The sequence below is a fragment of the Saccopteryx leptura genome, chromosome 4 (genome assembly GCF_036850995.1).
Source record: "Saccopteryx leptura isolate mSacLep1 chromosome 4, mSacLep1_pri_phased_curated, whole genome shotgun sequence".
NCBI lineage: Eukaryota > Metazoa > Chordata > Mammalia > Chiroptera > Emballonuridae > Saccopteryx > Saccopteryx leptura.
Genome location: NC_089506.1, coordinates 153,843,463 through 153,862,759, shown reverse-complemented (window position 1 = coordinate 153,862,759; position 19,297 = coordinate 153,843,463). Strand labels below are relative to the sequence as shown.

General features: G+C 41.3%; 1 protein-coding gene across 8 annotated transcripts in view; it reads right to left on the bottom strand.

Annotated features, from left to right (window-relative positions):
* Nucleotides 1–19,297, bottom strand: part of CAST (calpastatin) — a 140,934-nt gene that overhangs the window by 62,850 nt on the left and 58,787 nt on the right. For all 8 annotated transcript variants that reach the window (XM_066381887.1, XM_066381884.1, XM_066381885.1 and 5 more), the window contains one exon: nucleotides 4,865–4,924. In XM_066381887.1, coding sequence (XP_066237984.1) covers nucleotides 4,865–4,924 — 60 coding nt within the window. The remainder of the gene's footprint in view (nucleotides 1–4,864; nucleotides 4,925–19,297) is intronic.

Below are 19,297 nucleotides of genomic sequence, written 5' to 3'. Positions count from 1 at the left end.
CGGGTGGATATAATTCCAAGAAGTTGTAGACACTTAAATTCTAAAGTCTCAAGCAAGACTGGATTTACATTTTTTGGTTACAGAAAATCTGTTAAGATTTCCATTAATAAAGTTAACTTCAAATCCCTCCTGTTCTGTGTAAAGGCTGCCTAACCAATATCTTTTTTCCACCTATACTTCTATTGTTTGGTTATGATCAAAGAAACAGTCACAGGTGTCAGAAGTTTTCTGCAATTCTGGCAACACAATCTTAGAACAATTTTGTAAATAGTGTGTGGATTTTTATTGCACAATAAAAATCAAGAGATCTAGTCTAAAGACCTGGAACACTTGTGAAGAGCGGACTGTGCTTTAGGATCTTTATGGAGCATTCTGCAGTTTTACCCAACCAAAGGTAACCTGTGTCAAAAAGACAGCCCCTTCTGTCCACATGTGCATACTCAGTATAGACATGAAATGGAAACAGGAATAAAACATCATTCAACATTTTATGAACTTTTCAAAGAAAGAGATTAAAAATTAGGCCTGATGCTTCCTGTCATCTTTTTTTCTTTTTAATTGTTTGGCACAAACTTTTATTTTTTATTTTATTTTCTGAAAAGGGTAAAGCCAAACATCCTCTTAATTTATCATGTCTTGTGCTATATCAATAATGAAGATATATATATATATAAATATATATATATTGCTCGCACAAGGCACCCTTGTTATGCTGACACACTTATGGTTTTGGGAAGGAAACAAGTTTATGTTCAAAGAAATATTTTAAATAAATTTTAAAGTTTGGATCCTTTCAAACTGGATCTTTTATTAATGAGTTTCCATATGTGTTACTATGCTTCTCTGAGTTTATGCAAATTTAATATATATTTTTTAATTTTTAATTTTTCTGAGGTTGGAAATGGGGAGGCAGTCAGACAGACTCCCGCATGCGCCCAACCGGGAACCACCGGGCACGCCCACCAGGAGGCGATGCTCTGCCCATCTGGGGCATCGCTCTGTTGCAACCAGAGTCATTCTAGTGCCTGAGGCAGAGGCCATAGAACCATCCTCAGTGCCTGGGCCAACTTTGCTCCAATGGAGCCTTGGCTGCGGGAGGGGAAGAGAGAGACAGAGAGGAAGGAGAGGGAGGAGAGAGACAGAGAGGAAGGAGAGGGAGAGGGGTGGAGAAGCAGATGGGCACTTCTCCTGTGTGGCCTGGCCGGGAATCAAACCCGGGACTCCTGCACGCCATGCCGATGCTCTACCACTGAGCCAACCGGCCAGGGCACAAATTTAATATTTTTAATAATTAACAAGGAAAATAAGCCAGCTGGTATTGTAGCAGTTTGAATCTATTAATAGCTTCTACTTTGGCAATCAAGATTTTGCACAAAAGAACTCTACAATACAATTAAAAACGTACAGTCACAGATGCAAGCAGCTTATAATAAAATGTACATTTTAATCAGTAATCACTAATACATTTCCTAAGTTTATTTTTTGGTGGTGGTGGTGATGCTGAACAAAATAATGATGAATATAATAGTAATGTTTCCTAATCATCTTTAGTCCCAGGGACTATTCTAAATTTCACAAGTGCCAACTCATTTGGTCCCAGTAATAGTCCTGTGAGATAAGTATTATCACCACCATCCCCATTTCAGGGATGAGAAATTGAGGCACACAGAAGTTAAATAACTCCCTGAAGACACCCACAGTGTTCTTGATTAATGCATCCTCTCTGGAGCGCCTGCAGTTCCTACTGGGAACCAGGAGAAGTAAGTTTTCTAACCCAAGCTTCCTAGGACAGGCCCTGTCCAATACCCTTCTATGTGTGATTCCTCCCTCAGTCTCGTGAGATAGGTTCTATTATCATTCTCCTCCAATGGTATCTGTGTATTCCTACAGAATAAGGAAACCAAAGCAAAGCAGAGTTGTCCAGCAACACAGCTGGTGTGGAACCAGGATTCCAAGTGAGACCATCTGGCTCCAGTGTCCACACTACATTCCTCTGAGGTAGCTCATCCTGATGATTTGATTAGAAATAATCTGACCTTCAATCTCGTACATAGCAGTGTGGCTACCAATTCTAATGTGCCAGGAGCAAGAGAGAGAGAGAACTTCAATCTAGACATATTGCCCCCCTTCACAGCTAGGCTGACTTTTATTTGAAAGGTGTACAATATGACAAGGATTTGGTATAGGTATTATCTTGAATTAAGACCTTTTCTCTAAAAGCTCATAAATTTGGAAAAATATGTTCATCAAGTTCACAAAATTTTCTCAGAGGAGGTTAGTAAAAATGTCATGAGCCAAACATCAGAAGCACACAAAGATGATTCACGAGTGCAGTGTGCCTGAAAGCCACCAGGGAGAGAGAACAGAAACCAAAAGTGGTCCTGCGTCAGCTACTGGGATGCTCCATCACGTGCACCCCCATTTCTGTCTCTCCCTCTCTCCCTCTCCTCCTGTCCTCCCCTCCCTTCCTCCAGTTCCATCAGTGCCAGCTGCCTCTTATTTAATGTTATTGATGGCTGAACAGTTTGCTGATACTTGCCCTGGAAAACAGGCACATGTGGAAGAAGCATTGGTCTTCAAGTTGAGAGTGACGGGGAATAGATTAGAATCAGGCAATGGGTCAAATGCAAACCAATATAATACAAAGGAAATCCTTCATTTCTGGTTCTGCTTTCTATTCACTTTAAGTTTTCATGGACTCTTGAGGCCAATTAAAATTGTTTTTTGGTAGATGCTACTATGGTTTTAAGATTATTTTAAGATTAAGATCAGATTTTTTTAAGATTAAGCTTGATATAAATAAGTAGTGACAGCTAATAGATTTATCATGAGAGTTTGATAGTATATAATTTGAAAATAAGAAATTTGTGCAAATGTGAAATATTATTTAAGAATTTTAGATCAGTAGATTTTAAAATTAAAATGAATGCTAAATGACATTTATAAGACCTTAGATTAGACAGTGTGTTTTAAGATATTGCAAAGTCCTTTAAAAACAGTTCAAAAAGAGGCCATGAGTCCCCCCAATAGGACTAAGTTACGGTGCAGTGTTAAATTATTGTATAGGACCCCACTGGGATAGCAAAGCAACATGGAAGAGAGAAAGCAGAACTATGTCAGATTTTAAACAAAGGCAACTTAATAATAATAATAGAGCTGAAGTAGCTCTTAGAGGCACTAAAGAATATTGCCTCATGAGAATTTGCTGAGAAGCTCTTGCAAAGACTCCCTCTAAGCCTCCACTCAGGAATATTCCTGAGAAACAGAGCTTCAGACGTGGTCACTAAGGAAGAGGGTTTGAGGCAGCTTTGGCTGCTCCTCAGAAATAGGCTTATTCTAGGTGGCAATCCCACTAGAGGGCATTCTTCTGAAATTACAAGAAATGATTACTAGGATAAATCCCGAATAGAGCTCAACAAAGGTTTGTCAATAGTATGGTGTCCCACGTGACTCAAACTCCAGAAAGAAACTTCAGAAAGCACCTAAAAATAACCAGTATCTGTTGTACTTCTACGTTCACTCAATTCATTTCTTATTCTTATATTTAGTTTTAAATGACTGTAATAATCGAACAAGTTTAGTAAGAAGTTAAGAATTTATATTTTTATTTAGAGCCAGAGAAATGCACTTAGATTATCTAACAAACAAAACTCACTCAAGTCTAGGACCAAAAGCACTCTGGGTGACCACTCTTTTCTAGACATTCTAAAATGATGTAGAAGTATATAGATGATGTTGGAGGTAAATATTGAAAGAAAAGCTGAGTTTGAATGACCTCCATAAATTAGGAAGAAATACAGTGTGTCCATAAAGTCATAGTGTGCACTTTTGACCAGTCACAGAAAAGCAACAAAAGATGATAGAAATGTGAAATCTGCACCAAATAAAAGGAAAACTCTCCCAGTTTCATACCTATTCAGTGCAGTTCGATGTGGGCTCATGCACAGATTTTTTAGGGCTCCTTAGGTAGCTATACCGTATAGCAGGGGTCCCCAAACTACGGCCCGCGGGCCACATACAGCCCTCTGAGGCCATTTATCCGGCCCCCGCCGCACTTCCGGAAGGAGCACCTCTTTCATTGGTGGTCAGTGAGAGGAGCATAGTTCCCATTGAAATACTGGTCAGTTTGTTGATTTAAATTTACTTGTTCTTTATTTTATATATTGTATTTGTTCCTGTTTTGTTTTTTTACTTTAAAATAAGATATGTGCAGTGTGCATAGGGATTTGTTCATAGTTTTTTTTATAGTCCGGCCCTCCAACAGTCTGAGGGACAGTGAACTGGCTCCCTGTGTAAAAAGTTTGGGGACCCCTGCCGTATAGCCTCTACAGACTCATCACTGACTGATGGCCTACCAGAACGGGGTTTCTCCATCAAACTGCCGGTTTCCTTCAACTGCTTATCCCACTGAGTAATGTTATTCCTATGTGGTGGCGCTTTGTTATAAACGCGCCGATATTCACGTTGTGCTTCGGTCACGGATTTGAATTTAGCGAGCCACAGAACACACTGAACTTTCCTCTGTACTGTCCACATCTTGACTGGCATGGCCGTGGGCTGCTCCGCTGTATACACGGTGTTATGTCATCATCTGCGCATGCGCACATGCTGCCACATCATCCTACAGAAACTGGGAGGGTTTTCCTTTTATTTGGTGCAGATTTCACATTTCTATCGTCTTTTGTTGCTTTCCTGTGACCGGTCAAAAGTGCACCATGACTTCACGGACACACTGTATTTTACTTCTATAACATAAGCTTCCTAGGACATACAACACCAGTATGTATTCGTCTACATTTGTTTTGCTTTACATTAATCAACTTAAAGGCATTCACCCAAGTTCACCCTGGAAGACTCTTCATACCTTGGTTTCTGTGGGATTCATACTGGAAGACTTGCTGGTGGACACGGAGGTAGCAGACACCTAGGAGAGAAAGAAACAGAAAGTCTGATTCTAGTTAACCCACGACCTACTTCATCCTAGCTCCTCTTAAACACACCTTGCTCTTACTTACCTGTTTTTACCTCACCTAGAGTACCACCCCCATAAAAGTCCAGTAGGTGGTTTATGCCCAGTGGGTAAAACCCTTTGTAACCAAACCCAATGGGTTCAAAGTTTGGATGTGCTACTTACTAAATAATCTTGGGCAAGTTATTTACATTTTTTGATCTTCAGTTTCCCCGTTCTCAATTTTTCTTCAATAGGTAACAACTAACCTTCTAAGTTTATTATTGACTAGTACATAAGGGCTCAGAAAATATTATTATAAGTATTGTTTGTGTTCTCTTTAGAAAAAGTATGGACTTTGAAAGTGGAAAGAACTGTTCAATGCCAGGCCTGCTGATTACTAGCTCTGTGACTTTGAGTCTCAGTTTCCCAAGTATTACACTGGGGCCTGTAACGTCAGTTTTATAGGGTTGCATTTGAGATCATATGTGTAAAATGTCTGGCACATTGTAGCCACTTACTAAATTGCTCATGCATTATTTATATTATACAAGATGGAAGGAACAGGACATAGCTCTAGGAAATAGACTTGGGGAGATCAGAATTGTCCTTGCAGTGCCATGTGAGGAAGAGAAGGTGGGGGACAGGGTGGCAGAGGGAATATTGCTCTAATATTTGTCTCACGTAGGCTCCTCCCTGAAAGACAAAATGAATGGTAACTGAAACGCCTTTCCTAGGGAAGCAAGTAGGTGGTGGAATCAGCTCCTGCAATCTTATCACCAAGCAGTGGGCTGTGTAGTGATACGTGCATGGGGTTGAGTCCTACTCTAGTAGGTACTTATTTTTCAATACACTGGTTAATATTAAATAGACAATTACTATCCTTGGCTGTTCCAACCCAGGCTCATGAAACCTCCTTCACATTTGAGTCCATTAGGATTAGAGCCCAGGCGTTCCATCTGGCAGCTGCTGCCCTGCCAAAGACACCCAGAACCCCATCTCTGATGTCTGGCCCGAGGCAAGTTCGGAGGCTGCGATCCAGGGCAGGATGAGCCCGTCCCTGAGGGTCGTCCCTCATCCACCTCCACACACTACCACTACAACCCACGGCCATGAACACGATAACCTTCCCTATGGATCTCCATTCATGTACAACATGTTGGCTATATGTTGTTACAATTTACAGATAAGAGCCTACAGCTTTAATATACTGATTGTATGAAATAATCATATGAATTTACTCCTGAGGCACCGACTAAGCACCTCCCCGCATACACACACACAGACACCTGGTTTTGCAGCAGGGCAGGGAGTGGTTTCTCTCACATTCTCTTTGGGATAAAAAACTAAATGTGTGAAGATAAATCCCCCCACTGATTTAATGAATAAATATATGTATATTCATTTTTCCTTGAGAATTTTTTTAATTTGTGAGGATTAATATTCCTTTATGTATAAAATTCTGTCTCACCACAATTAGAACTGGTTGTATAAATTCCCAAACTCAGGAAGTTCCACTTTGCTATATATCCCACTCCTTCAGTGAATTCCCTCACCACACAAAACCACCCAAGACCAAATGCTCCACATGAAATACTTTTTAAGCTGCAAACTTTCAAGTGAACATGAATTTACCTTCTAAACATCCAAATTTATTCAAACATTTCCCATATCACTGGGTTTCCGACATGCCTTCTTCCTTTACTGAGCAATTGCTGGATGTAGTCCTCTGTTCCTACAAAAAGACTGTCACAGGCCCACCAAGAACACGAAAACCTACAAGGAATAGTATGAAAAGCATGGAGCAGCTTATCATGGGAATTCAGCTGCAGGCCCTAGCCCAGCTGTTCCCAGCACAGATTCCTCCACAGAAGTTTCACCCCGTCACTAGGGCACTAAACATTTTGACACTGAAGTAGGCAAGCTGTTTTATGGGGTGTGGAAGTAAGGAAAGCAATCCATCCCACTGTAAACTCACTCAACTTCTGCCAACTGCAGTTTGTTCGATTTTTCTTCCGTTTGCAAAGACCAGGAACTTTTAATACTTGGTACCTCTAGTGAGGGATAGAATATACTGTACTTTCCTTTTTATAATTATTCAGTGAGAGCAGGGGAGGCAGAGACAACTCCCGCATGTGTCCAGACCAGGATCCACCCGGCGAGCCCAATTGGGGGTGATGCTCTGCCCATCTGGGGCATTATTCTGTTGCTCAGTAACCGAGCCCTTCTTAGCACCTGAGGTGGAGGCCATGGAGCCATTCCCAGTGCTTGGGGCCAACTCGCTCCAATAGAGCCATGGCTGCAGGAGAGGAAGAGAGAGAGAGAGAGAGAAAGAGAGAGAGAGAGAGAAGAGGAGAAGGGGCGGAGAAGCAGATGGACACTTCTCCTGTGTGCCCTGACTAGGAATTGAACTCGGGACATCCACACACCCAGCTGACACTCTACCACTGAGCCAACTGGCCAGGGCCTAACTTTCATTTTAAAACTTTTGTATGAATTTCTAATCCTGGGTGTGAATAACTTAAAAATTCTGAAGAGTTAATACAAATGTAGTGCCAGGTACTATGTTTAGTGATGAAAACACAGGTGACACTGATAGACGGGTCCCTAGCCTTGCAAAAGTCGTTGCCTCATTGGAGATAACATTAATAGAATAATCACTTCAATAATTACCTACTTGTGGTTAGTACTATAAAGTGTCCCACAAGAACATAGACTAGGCAACCAGAGTTAGATCAGGAGGCAGTAGGGGCAGTGATGCTGAGGAAGTGACAGTTAATATGGCAACTGAAGGACAAGGATGCATCACCCAGGCAGAAGGCCAAGGCTGGGACCGAGGCTCCTGATTTCTGAACCAGTGCCTCTGCTGCAGGACCTACACTTGACTGGTCCTGTTAACAAGATGCAGCCAATTTTAAAACATAACCATTAACACTTCTATGTAAGAAAATAGCTCTCCTGGGATTACAGATATAAATCAGACTGAATTGCAGCTATAACAATACTTTCCTTCCCAAATGACCTGTGCAAATCTCTTAACATTCAGAGTATTGTTTGTCATTTATAAACTGGAATTAAGGCATAAGCCAAAGTAAAAAGCAACAACAAAACAAAAAAATCCTACCTTCTGTACTCACACACCCATCTGGCAATTGCTATTTGAAAGGCAATGAGCTAGGGGCTGAGGACACACATGAATGAGACACCATCACAGCCCTGAAAGAGTTCATGGCTCACTGAGATAAAGACACCAAGCAGGTTTACTTTACAACTGAAGAGCTCTAACAGAGATATAAAGAGAATCCTATGTAACAAAGCAAATGTTTGAGTCCTAAATCAGTTTCAGGCCCACCTCAAATAATCTTGCTGTATTATCAAGTTACATAAAAGAGAAATCAATATTGATAAAACAGAACAACTACAGTTAGAAAAAATTAATATTTAATCCTGCACTTACTCAATGTAGCATCTTATTTTCTGGCATTATTCAACACAATCTCTTTAAATGTGGTTATTTGCTACAGGAAGAATTTTGGAAGTTTATTTCATAAATGATTAGAGGTATGAGGGAAAGATGGTATACTTTCAAGACCCTTGGGAAATGGAAACAGCTCTCTTTTTCTACATACATTTTGCAAAGGTCTCCCAGACAACGGCCTTCTAACTCTCTTACCCTTTGTGGCCAGATTAATTTTCCCACATGTCATTCTCACGCACATGTCTCTCTCTGAAGTAGAACCCAGAGATGACGACTCCCATTGCCCACAGTAGCGCACAAAAATACTCTCTTGCCTTTAAAGATCTCAGGCTCCAATCCCGCCCCATCTCCCAATTCAGAACAGCTGCTCCATGCAACGCCCCAGCCCTGTCTCAGAGCTCACCTTATCCCTTATATTGTTGCCACACAAGTGACACTGCTTGAGAGGCTTCTCTTCCCCAAATAGCCCAATCCTATATGCCCTTCCTTTCAGGAGAATCCCACTACCTTCCGCCCTGGCATTATAACAGCTGAACCACTGCAACCAGTGTTTAACGGCATCCTCCTTCCCCACCCCCCAGCTCACTCACTCTTGGGGCCATACACAGGCAGGTCATCATGAATGGTCTCTACCTGATGGGATCCCTTTAAAAGAGCTATTGGGTACACCAATCTGCTCACTGCCCACTCCTACAGCAGGCTTCCATCTGGGGCTTTTCTTCTTCATACAGGGTGTCTTGTGAGGCTTCACAAAAAGAGATAGAAGACCTAGGACCACCCTCCACCATGCCACCACACTGGGGGTGAGTGGCGAGAGCGTGAGCTCACACATGGGTCCTGGTGAACAGCCAAGGGGGAGAGCTAAAGGCTCCCTTAGAATGGGTGGGGTCCTAGAGGGCTTACTCATCCATTCTGCTGCCAGTAACTCTGGCTGACCAGAGTCATTCCCTCAGCTCCTGCCGCAGATAGGATTATGTCTCCCACATAATAGAGCCCCTCACTCGCTTGGTCCTGCAGACGACTTTCAGCTTCTTTCTGGGAACTTCCATCTGGTTGTCAGGAATCCACACTCCTCCCCTCCAGACCCGCGGCAGCCTCACCTGGGCTCTCCGCGTGCCATGGGCCGCCCTGTTCAGACAGAGCAGGCCGAGAGGCAGAGCCGCTGCTTCCCAGCCAGACCTGTGTTCTCCCTGCACATCACTGGCAGCATTCCCGGGTCCTCCTGCTTCCCAGCCAGACCTGTGTTCTCCCTGCACATCGCTGGCAGCATTCCCGGGTCCTCCCACCTGCAGTGCAATCACCTCCCCTCTCTCTCTCTCTCTCTCTCTCTCTCTCTCTCTCTCTCTCTCACACACACACACACACACACACACACACACACGTCAGCCTGTGTTCATGGAGGGTTACTAGAAACACCAACTGCGTGCATACACTCACCTTTTCCACCTGACAATCCATCAGCAGTTTCAGTGTGAATCACAGAACACCCTCTCCCAGTGGCTACAGTGACACTAGGAACTACAGGCTCTTCCCCAGCCCTCTACCCCGTTTCCTTCTGGAAGCGTCTTTCACCTGCCTCATTCTTCTCTGTGTTCTTTACTATTTGGTCATGAACATTCTCCTTCTCTCTTGTGTCCTCAAAAAGCTGATTTCTCCCCATGACTCTATCACTTATTATGTGAACAATTCTCCATACCTTATTAACAGCCCTACTTTATCACCAGACTACATTATTTTACCTTAAAGTGAGGAAGCCAAGAAAGACAGATGCAGCTCATATCCCTTGTCCAGTACTTACCAGTCCACATTAACTAACCCCTGGAGCCTCCGCTCCTTTAAACTGGGAGTAACACCACCTCCCTCTGGAGTTGAGGCATGGCTCAAATGACTAAATGTGGGGAACTCACTGGCCCTGAAACACCTGGACTTGGGCACAGTGCCAGTTCTTGTCTGCATCACCATGCCACTCCCGGTCTAATCACGTATCTCCCACACCTCATTACACCAGGGCCCTTCTAACAGTTTCCATGTCTGGTTCTTTCCCACCCCCATTTGAACACCCATCTTTAGCTCCCAAGTCTTCCTGTCTGTGGCTGTCTAATTTATCTGAAATAAATCTCTACCATGTTCCCACTCTGGGGAAATAGTAAACCAGTGGTTCTCAAAGTGTGCGCCAGGGTACACTGGTGTGCCCTAGAAGATTTCCAGGTGTGCCTTATGACATTCCAGAGAAATATGTGCCTGTTCGGGACCAAAAAACCAATAGGGCTTTTGGAGTTTAGATTTTTGGGGGACAGAGCTGTGGGGAATTGGCTGTAAGCTGACAGTCTGCCCAACCCCCACCTCTCTTGCCTGATTAGGTTGCAAAAGGCTGTTACGTTGTGGTGCTGGATCAGGGGCCGGGAACCTTCTTGGCTGAGAGAGCCATGAACGTCACATATATTAAAATGTAATTCCGTGAGAGACATACAACAACCCGTGCATGTTACGCATTATCCAATAAAAATTTGGTGTTGTCCCGGAGGACAGCTGTGATTGACTCCAGCCACCTGCAACCATGAACATGAGCGGTAGGAAATGAATGGATTGTAATACAGGAGAATGTTTTATATTTTTAATGTTATTATTTTTTTTTTATTAAAGATTTGTCTGTGAGCCAGATGCAGCCATCAAAAGAGCCACATCTGGCTCAGGAGGCGAGCCATAGGTTCCCGACCCCTGTGCTGGATTGTTTACACTACCCCAGCCACCCCCAAAGACTGGAGGCAAGTTTCTTCTATGCTTTGTTTGGTGTCAAGTTAAGATGATATGTATGGTGGGGGTTTTCTGCACTCAATACAATTAAGAATTAAGAGTAAAAAGACAGGCATTCTTCAATGTATTGACAAAGAAATGAGAGTTTGCCTTTCAAATATATGCCCAAACACTGAAGAAATTGCTAGGACACATCAGGCTCATTTTTCTCATAAACACAAGAATGAGAAAACAACATATTTGCGCTGGGACGTGCCAAAGTTACTAAATCTTACTAAGAATGTATCTATATATAAAAAGATAACTTTTTTGTTGTGTTTTTATTTTTTAAGCCCTCTTTTTTATGAATTCTAAAAAGCATAACTCAAAAAATGTAACATAAAAATGTTTTTTAATGTCAGAATAAATTTAATTTTGTCGTGTTTATTTTGTTTAATTACCATAAAAGTATGCTTGGTCTTTATATTTTTTTCTTTAGTATTTGACTTAATTATTATAACATATTTCTCAGAAATTTGTATATAAGTGCGCCTACAATTATTTGTAGGATTTTAAATGCGCCCCAACTTCAAAAAGTTTGAGGACCACTGTACTAAACTCTGTGGTTTTGCACTGTGTCCTAGATAAGGTCCAATGTCTTCCGCCTGAACTTTAGACTTTTCATTACTTGACCTAATCTATTTATCCCACTAGCTCTCCTGGTACTGCCCATGCCACAATCCCCTTCAGTCCCAGGGTCTTCCCGTCTGTGGGAACCTCAGCGGACAGCAGAACTCACTGGTTAAGAGTGTCAGAGGGTCTGGACTCAAGGCTGTCTGGTGGAATTCCAGCTGACACTGAATTCATGCATAACCTCAAACAAGGTACTTAAGCTCTCTGTGCCTCAGTGTCCTCATCTGTAAAATGGGGAGAGTAACAATTCTTACTTTACAGGGTTGTTTAAAGAATAAGTTCATGTAATGAACCAATTATAACAGTGCTGGCAAATGATATATGCTAAGCAACAGTTAGTGTTACCACCATCACCATCACACCACCTCCCACCTCTGAGCCCTTCATCTTGCCATTCCTACCTCCGAAGCTCTTTTCCTGTTCATGTCCCACCTACCCCTCCCCTTGAGGATTTAGCTCAAGATACAACAGCTGTATCTGCTTTGGCTCGTATTATCTTCTCAACTCATATATGTTCATACTTCTCCCTTGAACGCTTAATTGTATATGCTGTGTTGGAGGGTCACTGAACCCTTTTCTAAATGTATGTCATGTCTTGTCAATGAGCTTTAAGTTGATCAAGAGACGGGGGCCCTTTCTACACCCCACAGTGCCTACCATGGCGCTGAGTGTACTGTGGCAGCGAGGAGCTCTAAAATCACTGGTGATCCAAATCTTTGTTTCCATTTTCTAATCATCGATTAAAATTTCATTTAAACAAAGAATGAAGTATCATTTAATACCTATTTTTTAAAGGGTAGATTCAAGGATATAGGTAATAAATCAGAATGCTTAAGCTTCAATCTGATTGTTTCTTAGGGGCCATGAGTCCACAAGCAACTTGATTAAATCTGATAAGCATCTAGCGTCCTACAATGGTTATAGCGTGCACCCTACAGAATTATTGTGAGAATCTGATTAGATACCAAATATTTGGGCAATACGGGCAAAACACAAAATGAGTAGTAAAATTTTTCTAAATTAAAAACACCTGACAAATTAATAACTGAATTTTAACTTTTAAAACGAGCTCTGCTGGATGCAAAAGAGAAAAACAAATAATTTGTCTCTGAATCATAATAAGATTCTTATTTAATAACGCACCTCAAATAATGAAAAACAGGAAATCATGAATTTTGTTTTAAGTTCCTTGCTTATAGGAGCTGAACTCTATGAGGACAGGAGTCCACCTGTTTCAGCTGCTGCTCCTCCAGGAGCCTGGCACGCAACGGTCCTTAATGAGTATTTGTTAAATAAATGAATAAATTTGTGCATGAATAAACACAAAAGTATTATCTAAGTTAACTCAAAAACAATATGATGAGTTTACAATCATCAAAAATTTTGTTCAAAGCACAAGTCAGAAAACTGGTTAGGATAACAGTTTGAATATCTAGCCACTTATTTTCTTATGGTCATCAATCTGGTACAACTTAAAGAAATACATATATACAACTCCATCCGCACCCCAGCTGCTCCCGTTAAGACACCGGAACAAAGAATAGGTGGTTGGCTGAGGGCTTTCTAAGGAAGCACTGTTGTTCTTCCCAAACACCATTCATGGACCCAGTGAATACAGGTTTACCTTCTCTATTGTAACGATGGATTATTCAGTTCAGGTAATAAATATTCAGATATTTGGGTTTGTCCATGGTTTCATGCTGTGACACCATGATACATATTCTTGTAATGTCTTCCATCATTAATATGACATAATAAGGGTGCTTTCAAAGAGAACTACAATACAGTCACCTAACAAAATAGCGTATGTGTCATAACAAAGACCTGGTTCTGATGAAAGATAAACAATGGACCGTCTATAAATGAAGCTGAGTCATCCCTTTCAGGGAGAACACGGCTCTGTGCCAGCAGATCTAGTTCGGGCAGCAATATGCACCTTAGCACGTACGAAACGAAGTATGAGATAAGGTTGATTACAATAGGATCTTAAGTGCAATATGATGTTATAGGAGATCAGAAGAGGGAGATTTTCTGAGATGCTGGTCTGGAGGATGGTTAGGAATGACTTCCCAGAGGAGATGGGAACTGTTTATTTAGTATTTTTATTCATTGTGTGATAACAGAGGGGTGGGGACTATAGAACCTTCTATGTTCCATAGAATGTGACAAAGATCTCACCATTAAGAAGCAGTGGAGCCTGGATGTGAACACATATGACAATAATGCTCATGCACTTTTTGCTATAACAAATTGACTCCCCTACCTTCAAAAACTGAAACAAAATATTTGGATTAAAAAAAAAACAATGGAGATGAAGGCCAGGATGCGTTTGTCATTCCAGGTGAGCTAGACGTAGGGTAGGGAAGTCTCAGAGACACAGTCCAGAGTACAGCTGGCTGATGAAGAACCCTGCCCAATGAGCCGCCCGGAGCAGCAGCTGAGGGAAGGGAAGATGGCTGATTCTGTCTCAGCCGAGTACGCTGTGCACTCATGAAATACAATTAAAAGGGACACACACGCAAGTTAAAAATAGAGTGCCTAGGCTCTGCTTGCTCTGGCAAGTGGAAAGCACATGAAGCTTTGGCCTCTGATGCAACATGTGGGCAGACCTCAAACTAAGCATCCAAACGTTGCCTGGCAAACGGGACAACAACTGCAGCTGATCTAGAAACTCAACCCAAGCCAGAGAGGCTGCAGCTCGTTCCCACACCTTGTGAGTGTCTGTTTATGAGCTCTGACACTGGGCCACCCTAGGTGCTTAGAAAGAACCCACGGAAGGCATAAGGATGAACTTCTGGTACTACTGGCAACTGCTTCACTTTCATGGCTTTGCCAACTCCAGTATTCCAGCGTTTTGGTTTGGTTTTCTGGGCTGATAATTATTTTGTGGGCAACTTAAAGAGAAAGCCACAGCCTGGATTAGTCATCAAAGAGTAGAAAAACAGCTATTTTCATGAAGTTATGTTCCTGCCTCTCAGGATCCTGGTTGCTTTTCTTGATACGTAAAATAATTCCAACTATGTCTGACGTCGACTACCCAAGATGAAGCAGCAGAGAGAAGTTAGACCCGGAAGAGAGCCTACTTTCCTCTTCTGGTTTTCCCCCTAGAAAAAGTTTGTACAGCGAGGATCTACTTAAGCCTGTGAGTTAAGCAATTTCAGCATAATAGAGGATACATAATGAGCAATGAAGAAGATGGCTTCTGACAAGCAGTGTGCCCTTGAGTCTTAACCTCTCTGGATTTACAAATGAGCTTCCTCTCTGTCAACTGTCAGGCTTGAGAACTCTGTAGTTCTGCACCTCTAATATTATATGTTGTAACTATGTGAAGCTTATTAAATAAGGTACCCAATGACACATAGTCAAATAGTAAACACAGGAGATTAGCCTCTGGAATCCCACAGACCTGGGGTCTAATTTTAGCTACGTAACTTCAGGCAACCTGCTTACCTCTTCTGAATTTGAGTTTTTATATGGGCTGAATGGGTATAAAAGTGATGCCACCTCTTAAGATGGCAGCAAGGATTAAGTGAGGGCGTGTTTATAAAGTGTTTGGCTCAGTGCCTGGCGTGTGGTAAATCAATGAACGGCAGTGCTTTTTATTTTATGAATACCAACAGCCTCAAAAGTTTTCCGCAGTTCTGTAGTGGCCACTGCTTTGAGAAGTTACACACTAACTTCTAACTAAAGAAAAAAGGGCAACATTATTTCATTTTCTTTGGATTCAAATGCATGGCTTCCTTAGGGCTAGGTTCCAGTGAATATGGGAACAGAAATCTTGGCAGCAGCAGTTTTGTACAAATCCTAAAAAATTATGAGCTTACCTAGAGCATAAATGGTTATTGCTATGACTGGTGTGTGACTGCATAAGAATATAAAATTCTGAGCTCTGGTGAACACCTGTCTCAGAGCCATTCAGCTTGGCTTCCATGGTACATTCAAATTCTTTTCTTTGGTGCAGATCTAATGGACAGTGAGAGAACATGAGAACTTTTACAGTCCTGTGCTATCGCCAACTGCCAGCCTAATCTCTGCCGGGAAGACAGACTCAAAGTGTCTAACAAAAAGTGAGGGGGAACTTACAAGGAAATACTGGGATAGCCAGTGAAGCAGCGGTTGAGACAGAGGCCTCTCAGCTGCCCATTCTTGCAGCCAGCTTCTCCGTGAAGCACGTCTTAATAAGAAGGCTTGCATGACAGGAATTATAACAAAGCTCCCTTGTCCAAGCTGATCTTTAAATAATCAAAATGAAAATGTGGAGTGAAATAAAATCTCATCCCAGAAACCATATAAGAATAACAAATTCACAAATGTATATTAATAGCAAGTTTAATCCTTGCAAATATTAAAGAGGTAGTGTTCTGTAGTCGTTAAAGAGAATGGCTGTGGAGCCAGACCACTTAAGTTTGAATTCTGACCCTGCTGCCAGTTGTGTGACCTTGAGCAAATTCCTTAACTGCTCTGTGCCTCAGTTTCTTCTGTAAAATGGGAACAATGATAGTATTATCCATTGCATTTCATTCCACTTTCCTCTAGGATAAAAATACAATGGAATAGAATAATTGATTTTAAAGTACACTTTATTTGAAATTGATATAAAATCTGAACATTGCCATTTATCCTTCAATCTAAGCAAAAGTTCCATATTTTTATGTGATAAGGGAGTTTTTCATTATTTACTATTTGATCCTGCTATTTGAAAATTTCTCCATAATCAAGGATGGCTAATTTATCCTGTCTCTACTGCCTATTAAAATGTCTTTTAAAACTTCGTCAGTGAAACTATTATCTGCAAATTCCAATCAGTGTACAATACTCTCTTTCACACAGCAGGAAACCTCATCCATCAGAGAGAAGAATTCCAACAGTATGAAGATATTAAGCATAACAATAGAGAGCACAATATTGGTTTCCAGTGCCCTTTTAATTTAGATACAAATTCCTCTCTCAGTTATTTAAACTGCCTGGATATAAATTACTGAGTGGAGGATTTTATAAGACCAATCTACTGAAAAGAGCTTTTGAATTAAATAGAACCTTGCTGTGTGAGCCAGACTGCGTTATTTAATCTCTCTGGACCTCAGTCCTCTCATTTATAAAACTGTCCTAATACCTACCTAGTTGCAAAATATTCATCCCTTAAAAGGATTAAATAAAATTCTATGTTTATCACTTAGCACAGCAGTTGCGTAATGAATTAATAAATGGTTGGTTTCTTTTTCTTCTTTCCATGTATTTTCAAATATCTGGGTCCCGGAGAGCTTATCCAAACTACGAGCATGCATCTGGACCTCCCTCTCCCAGAGCCTCCATGGTTACTTTCAGATTATCAGAACTAGCTAGAATGTCCTTGGTCAAGTTTGGTTTGCTTCCTATTGGCTGTCTTTCCATTTTGAATAGTAACCAAATCGTCAGTGCATTGGCCTCTAGAGAATATGGAGAAGTTACACATACATAGAGAAGACATGCTTGACCATTGGTTCAACTGGAAATTAACTGGTACATTTTGCCAAGATTTTAATTGTATATATGTAGATCAGTGTTCATCATATCCAATTTTTAGAAATATGTGGAGATGTATAAGAATATGATTGTCAGAACGACTGAAAAAGAAAATTCTAATTTGCTGGACTAGGAATACTGGCCTACCACAAAACATTGGGACTAATTCAGCACTCTTACTGCAATAATTTTAAAAAATTCTTAAAACCAAGGGAAGACTTGCCTGATCAGGCGGTGGCGCAGTGGATAGACCATTGGACTGGGATGCAGAGGATCCAGGTTCAAGACCCCGAGGTCACCAGCTTGAGCGCAGGCTCATCTGGTTTGAGCAAAGCTCACTGGCTTGGACCCGAGGTCGCTGGCTCGAGCAAGGGGTTACTCGGTCTGCTGAAGGCCCGCAGTCAAGGCACATGTGAGAAAGCAATCAATGAACTAAGGTGTCGCAACGAAAAACTAATGATTGGTGCTTCTCATCTCTCTCCGTTCCTGTCTGTCTGTCCCTATCTATCCCTCTCTCTGACTCTCTCTCTCTGTCTCTGTAAAAAAAACAAAAAACAAACCAAGGGAAGACTCAAACTCAATAGCCAGAAGAGGTTAACCTTTCTTTTTTGGTCTCTGAATATTTAGCAAGGGGTTGGGTACATTGTTTCTTAGCGATGTGGCAAAAATTCCAAATAATTAATGATTAATTAATTGATTGATTGACATAAAAATCAAGGTAGAGTAAAATTTCATTCCATCAAAGACAGTTTAGTTTTCTAACACTGCTAGGGAAAAAAATGTCATTAATTCTAATCATTGAAATTATAAGCAAAATTGATGATTATTTAACATTTTACAATAAAAATGTACATAATGATTTGACAATGAATGTTATATCATGCCAGTGGACAATGTGACTGGCCAAGCATTAACACCTTAGCTCAATGGCTGTTGGCCAAGGAATAGTCAGTCACAGGCAGTGTGTGGGACACTTAGAAATATACAAAGGAGAAAGGGCTAGAGAAAGAGGAAGCATTGAAGCTTAACAAGTTATAAGCCCCTCCCATCATCTGAAACCCCCTGACACTAAGAATCACTGCGTTTGGTAGTTTAAACAAGAGGGCCTTACAGTGGGTCAATGGAATGACAGCTGTTCTCTGCCATCTATTGTTACCCATTAGCACTTTCCTCCTGGTGACAAACTCAGGATCTTCATACTTTCATTTGGTCAAAAGGAAGGAACCAGACCACATAAGACATTAGGATAAATTCACAAAACTACTTTTCAAAAGTACCTGTACTTTCAGGCCAGTTTTTCCAATGCTAATATTGCCGGCCCAGGTGTTCCCTAAAAAGATATTCCTGCAGTGCCTCTAGAATATCTGTCTTCTCCAGACTTATGGCCCTAAAATCCGAGGCTCTTGATATTTGTGGTTATGCCTGTAGCCCACATCGTTTTTACACCATAAGGAAACAGTACATTATAGACATCACCAATTCCAACACTGCTGTTATTTTACGGGCAGATATAGTAGTGTGGACCATTAAAGAAACATGTAATGCTACACACATCAAGTATAATTGAACTTTCAGAAAATAGTATCTGTCTATCTGTGTAGGTCAGGAGTCTAAAATGAAAATGGAAATACGTGTTGGGTGATGTGAGAAGTATATTAGGCCAGTACGAAGGGGCTTTGTGACAAAGCTGAGCATGCATTCTTCATCTGAAGGCTTTCAAATGTATTACTACATAATGCAGGCCCAACACAATTAGCTTGAACACTGATAGACGTACCCTACTCTTTTCCAGACACATAGAAACACTGCATAAAATTTAACATAAAAATTTAAATAAATAAATGATTCAAGAGATGGTGATTATAAGAGAGGCTAAGAACCCTAGAAGATAAAATATTCTCGCTACCAGTTTCAATTTTCTGCTGTAGACCAAGCCCTCTGAA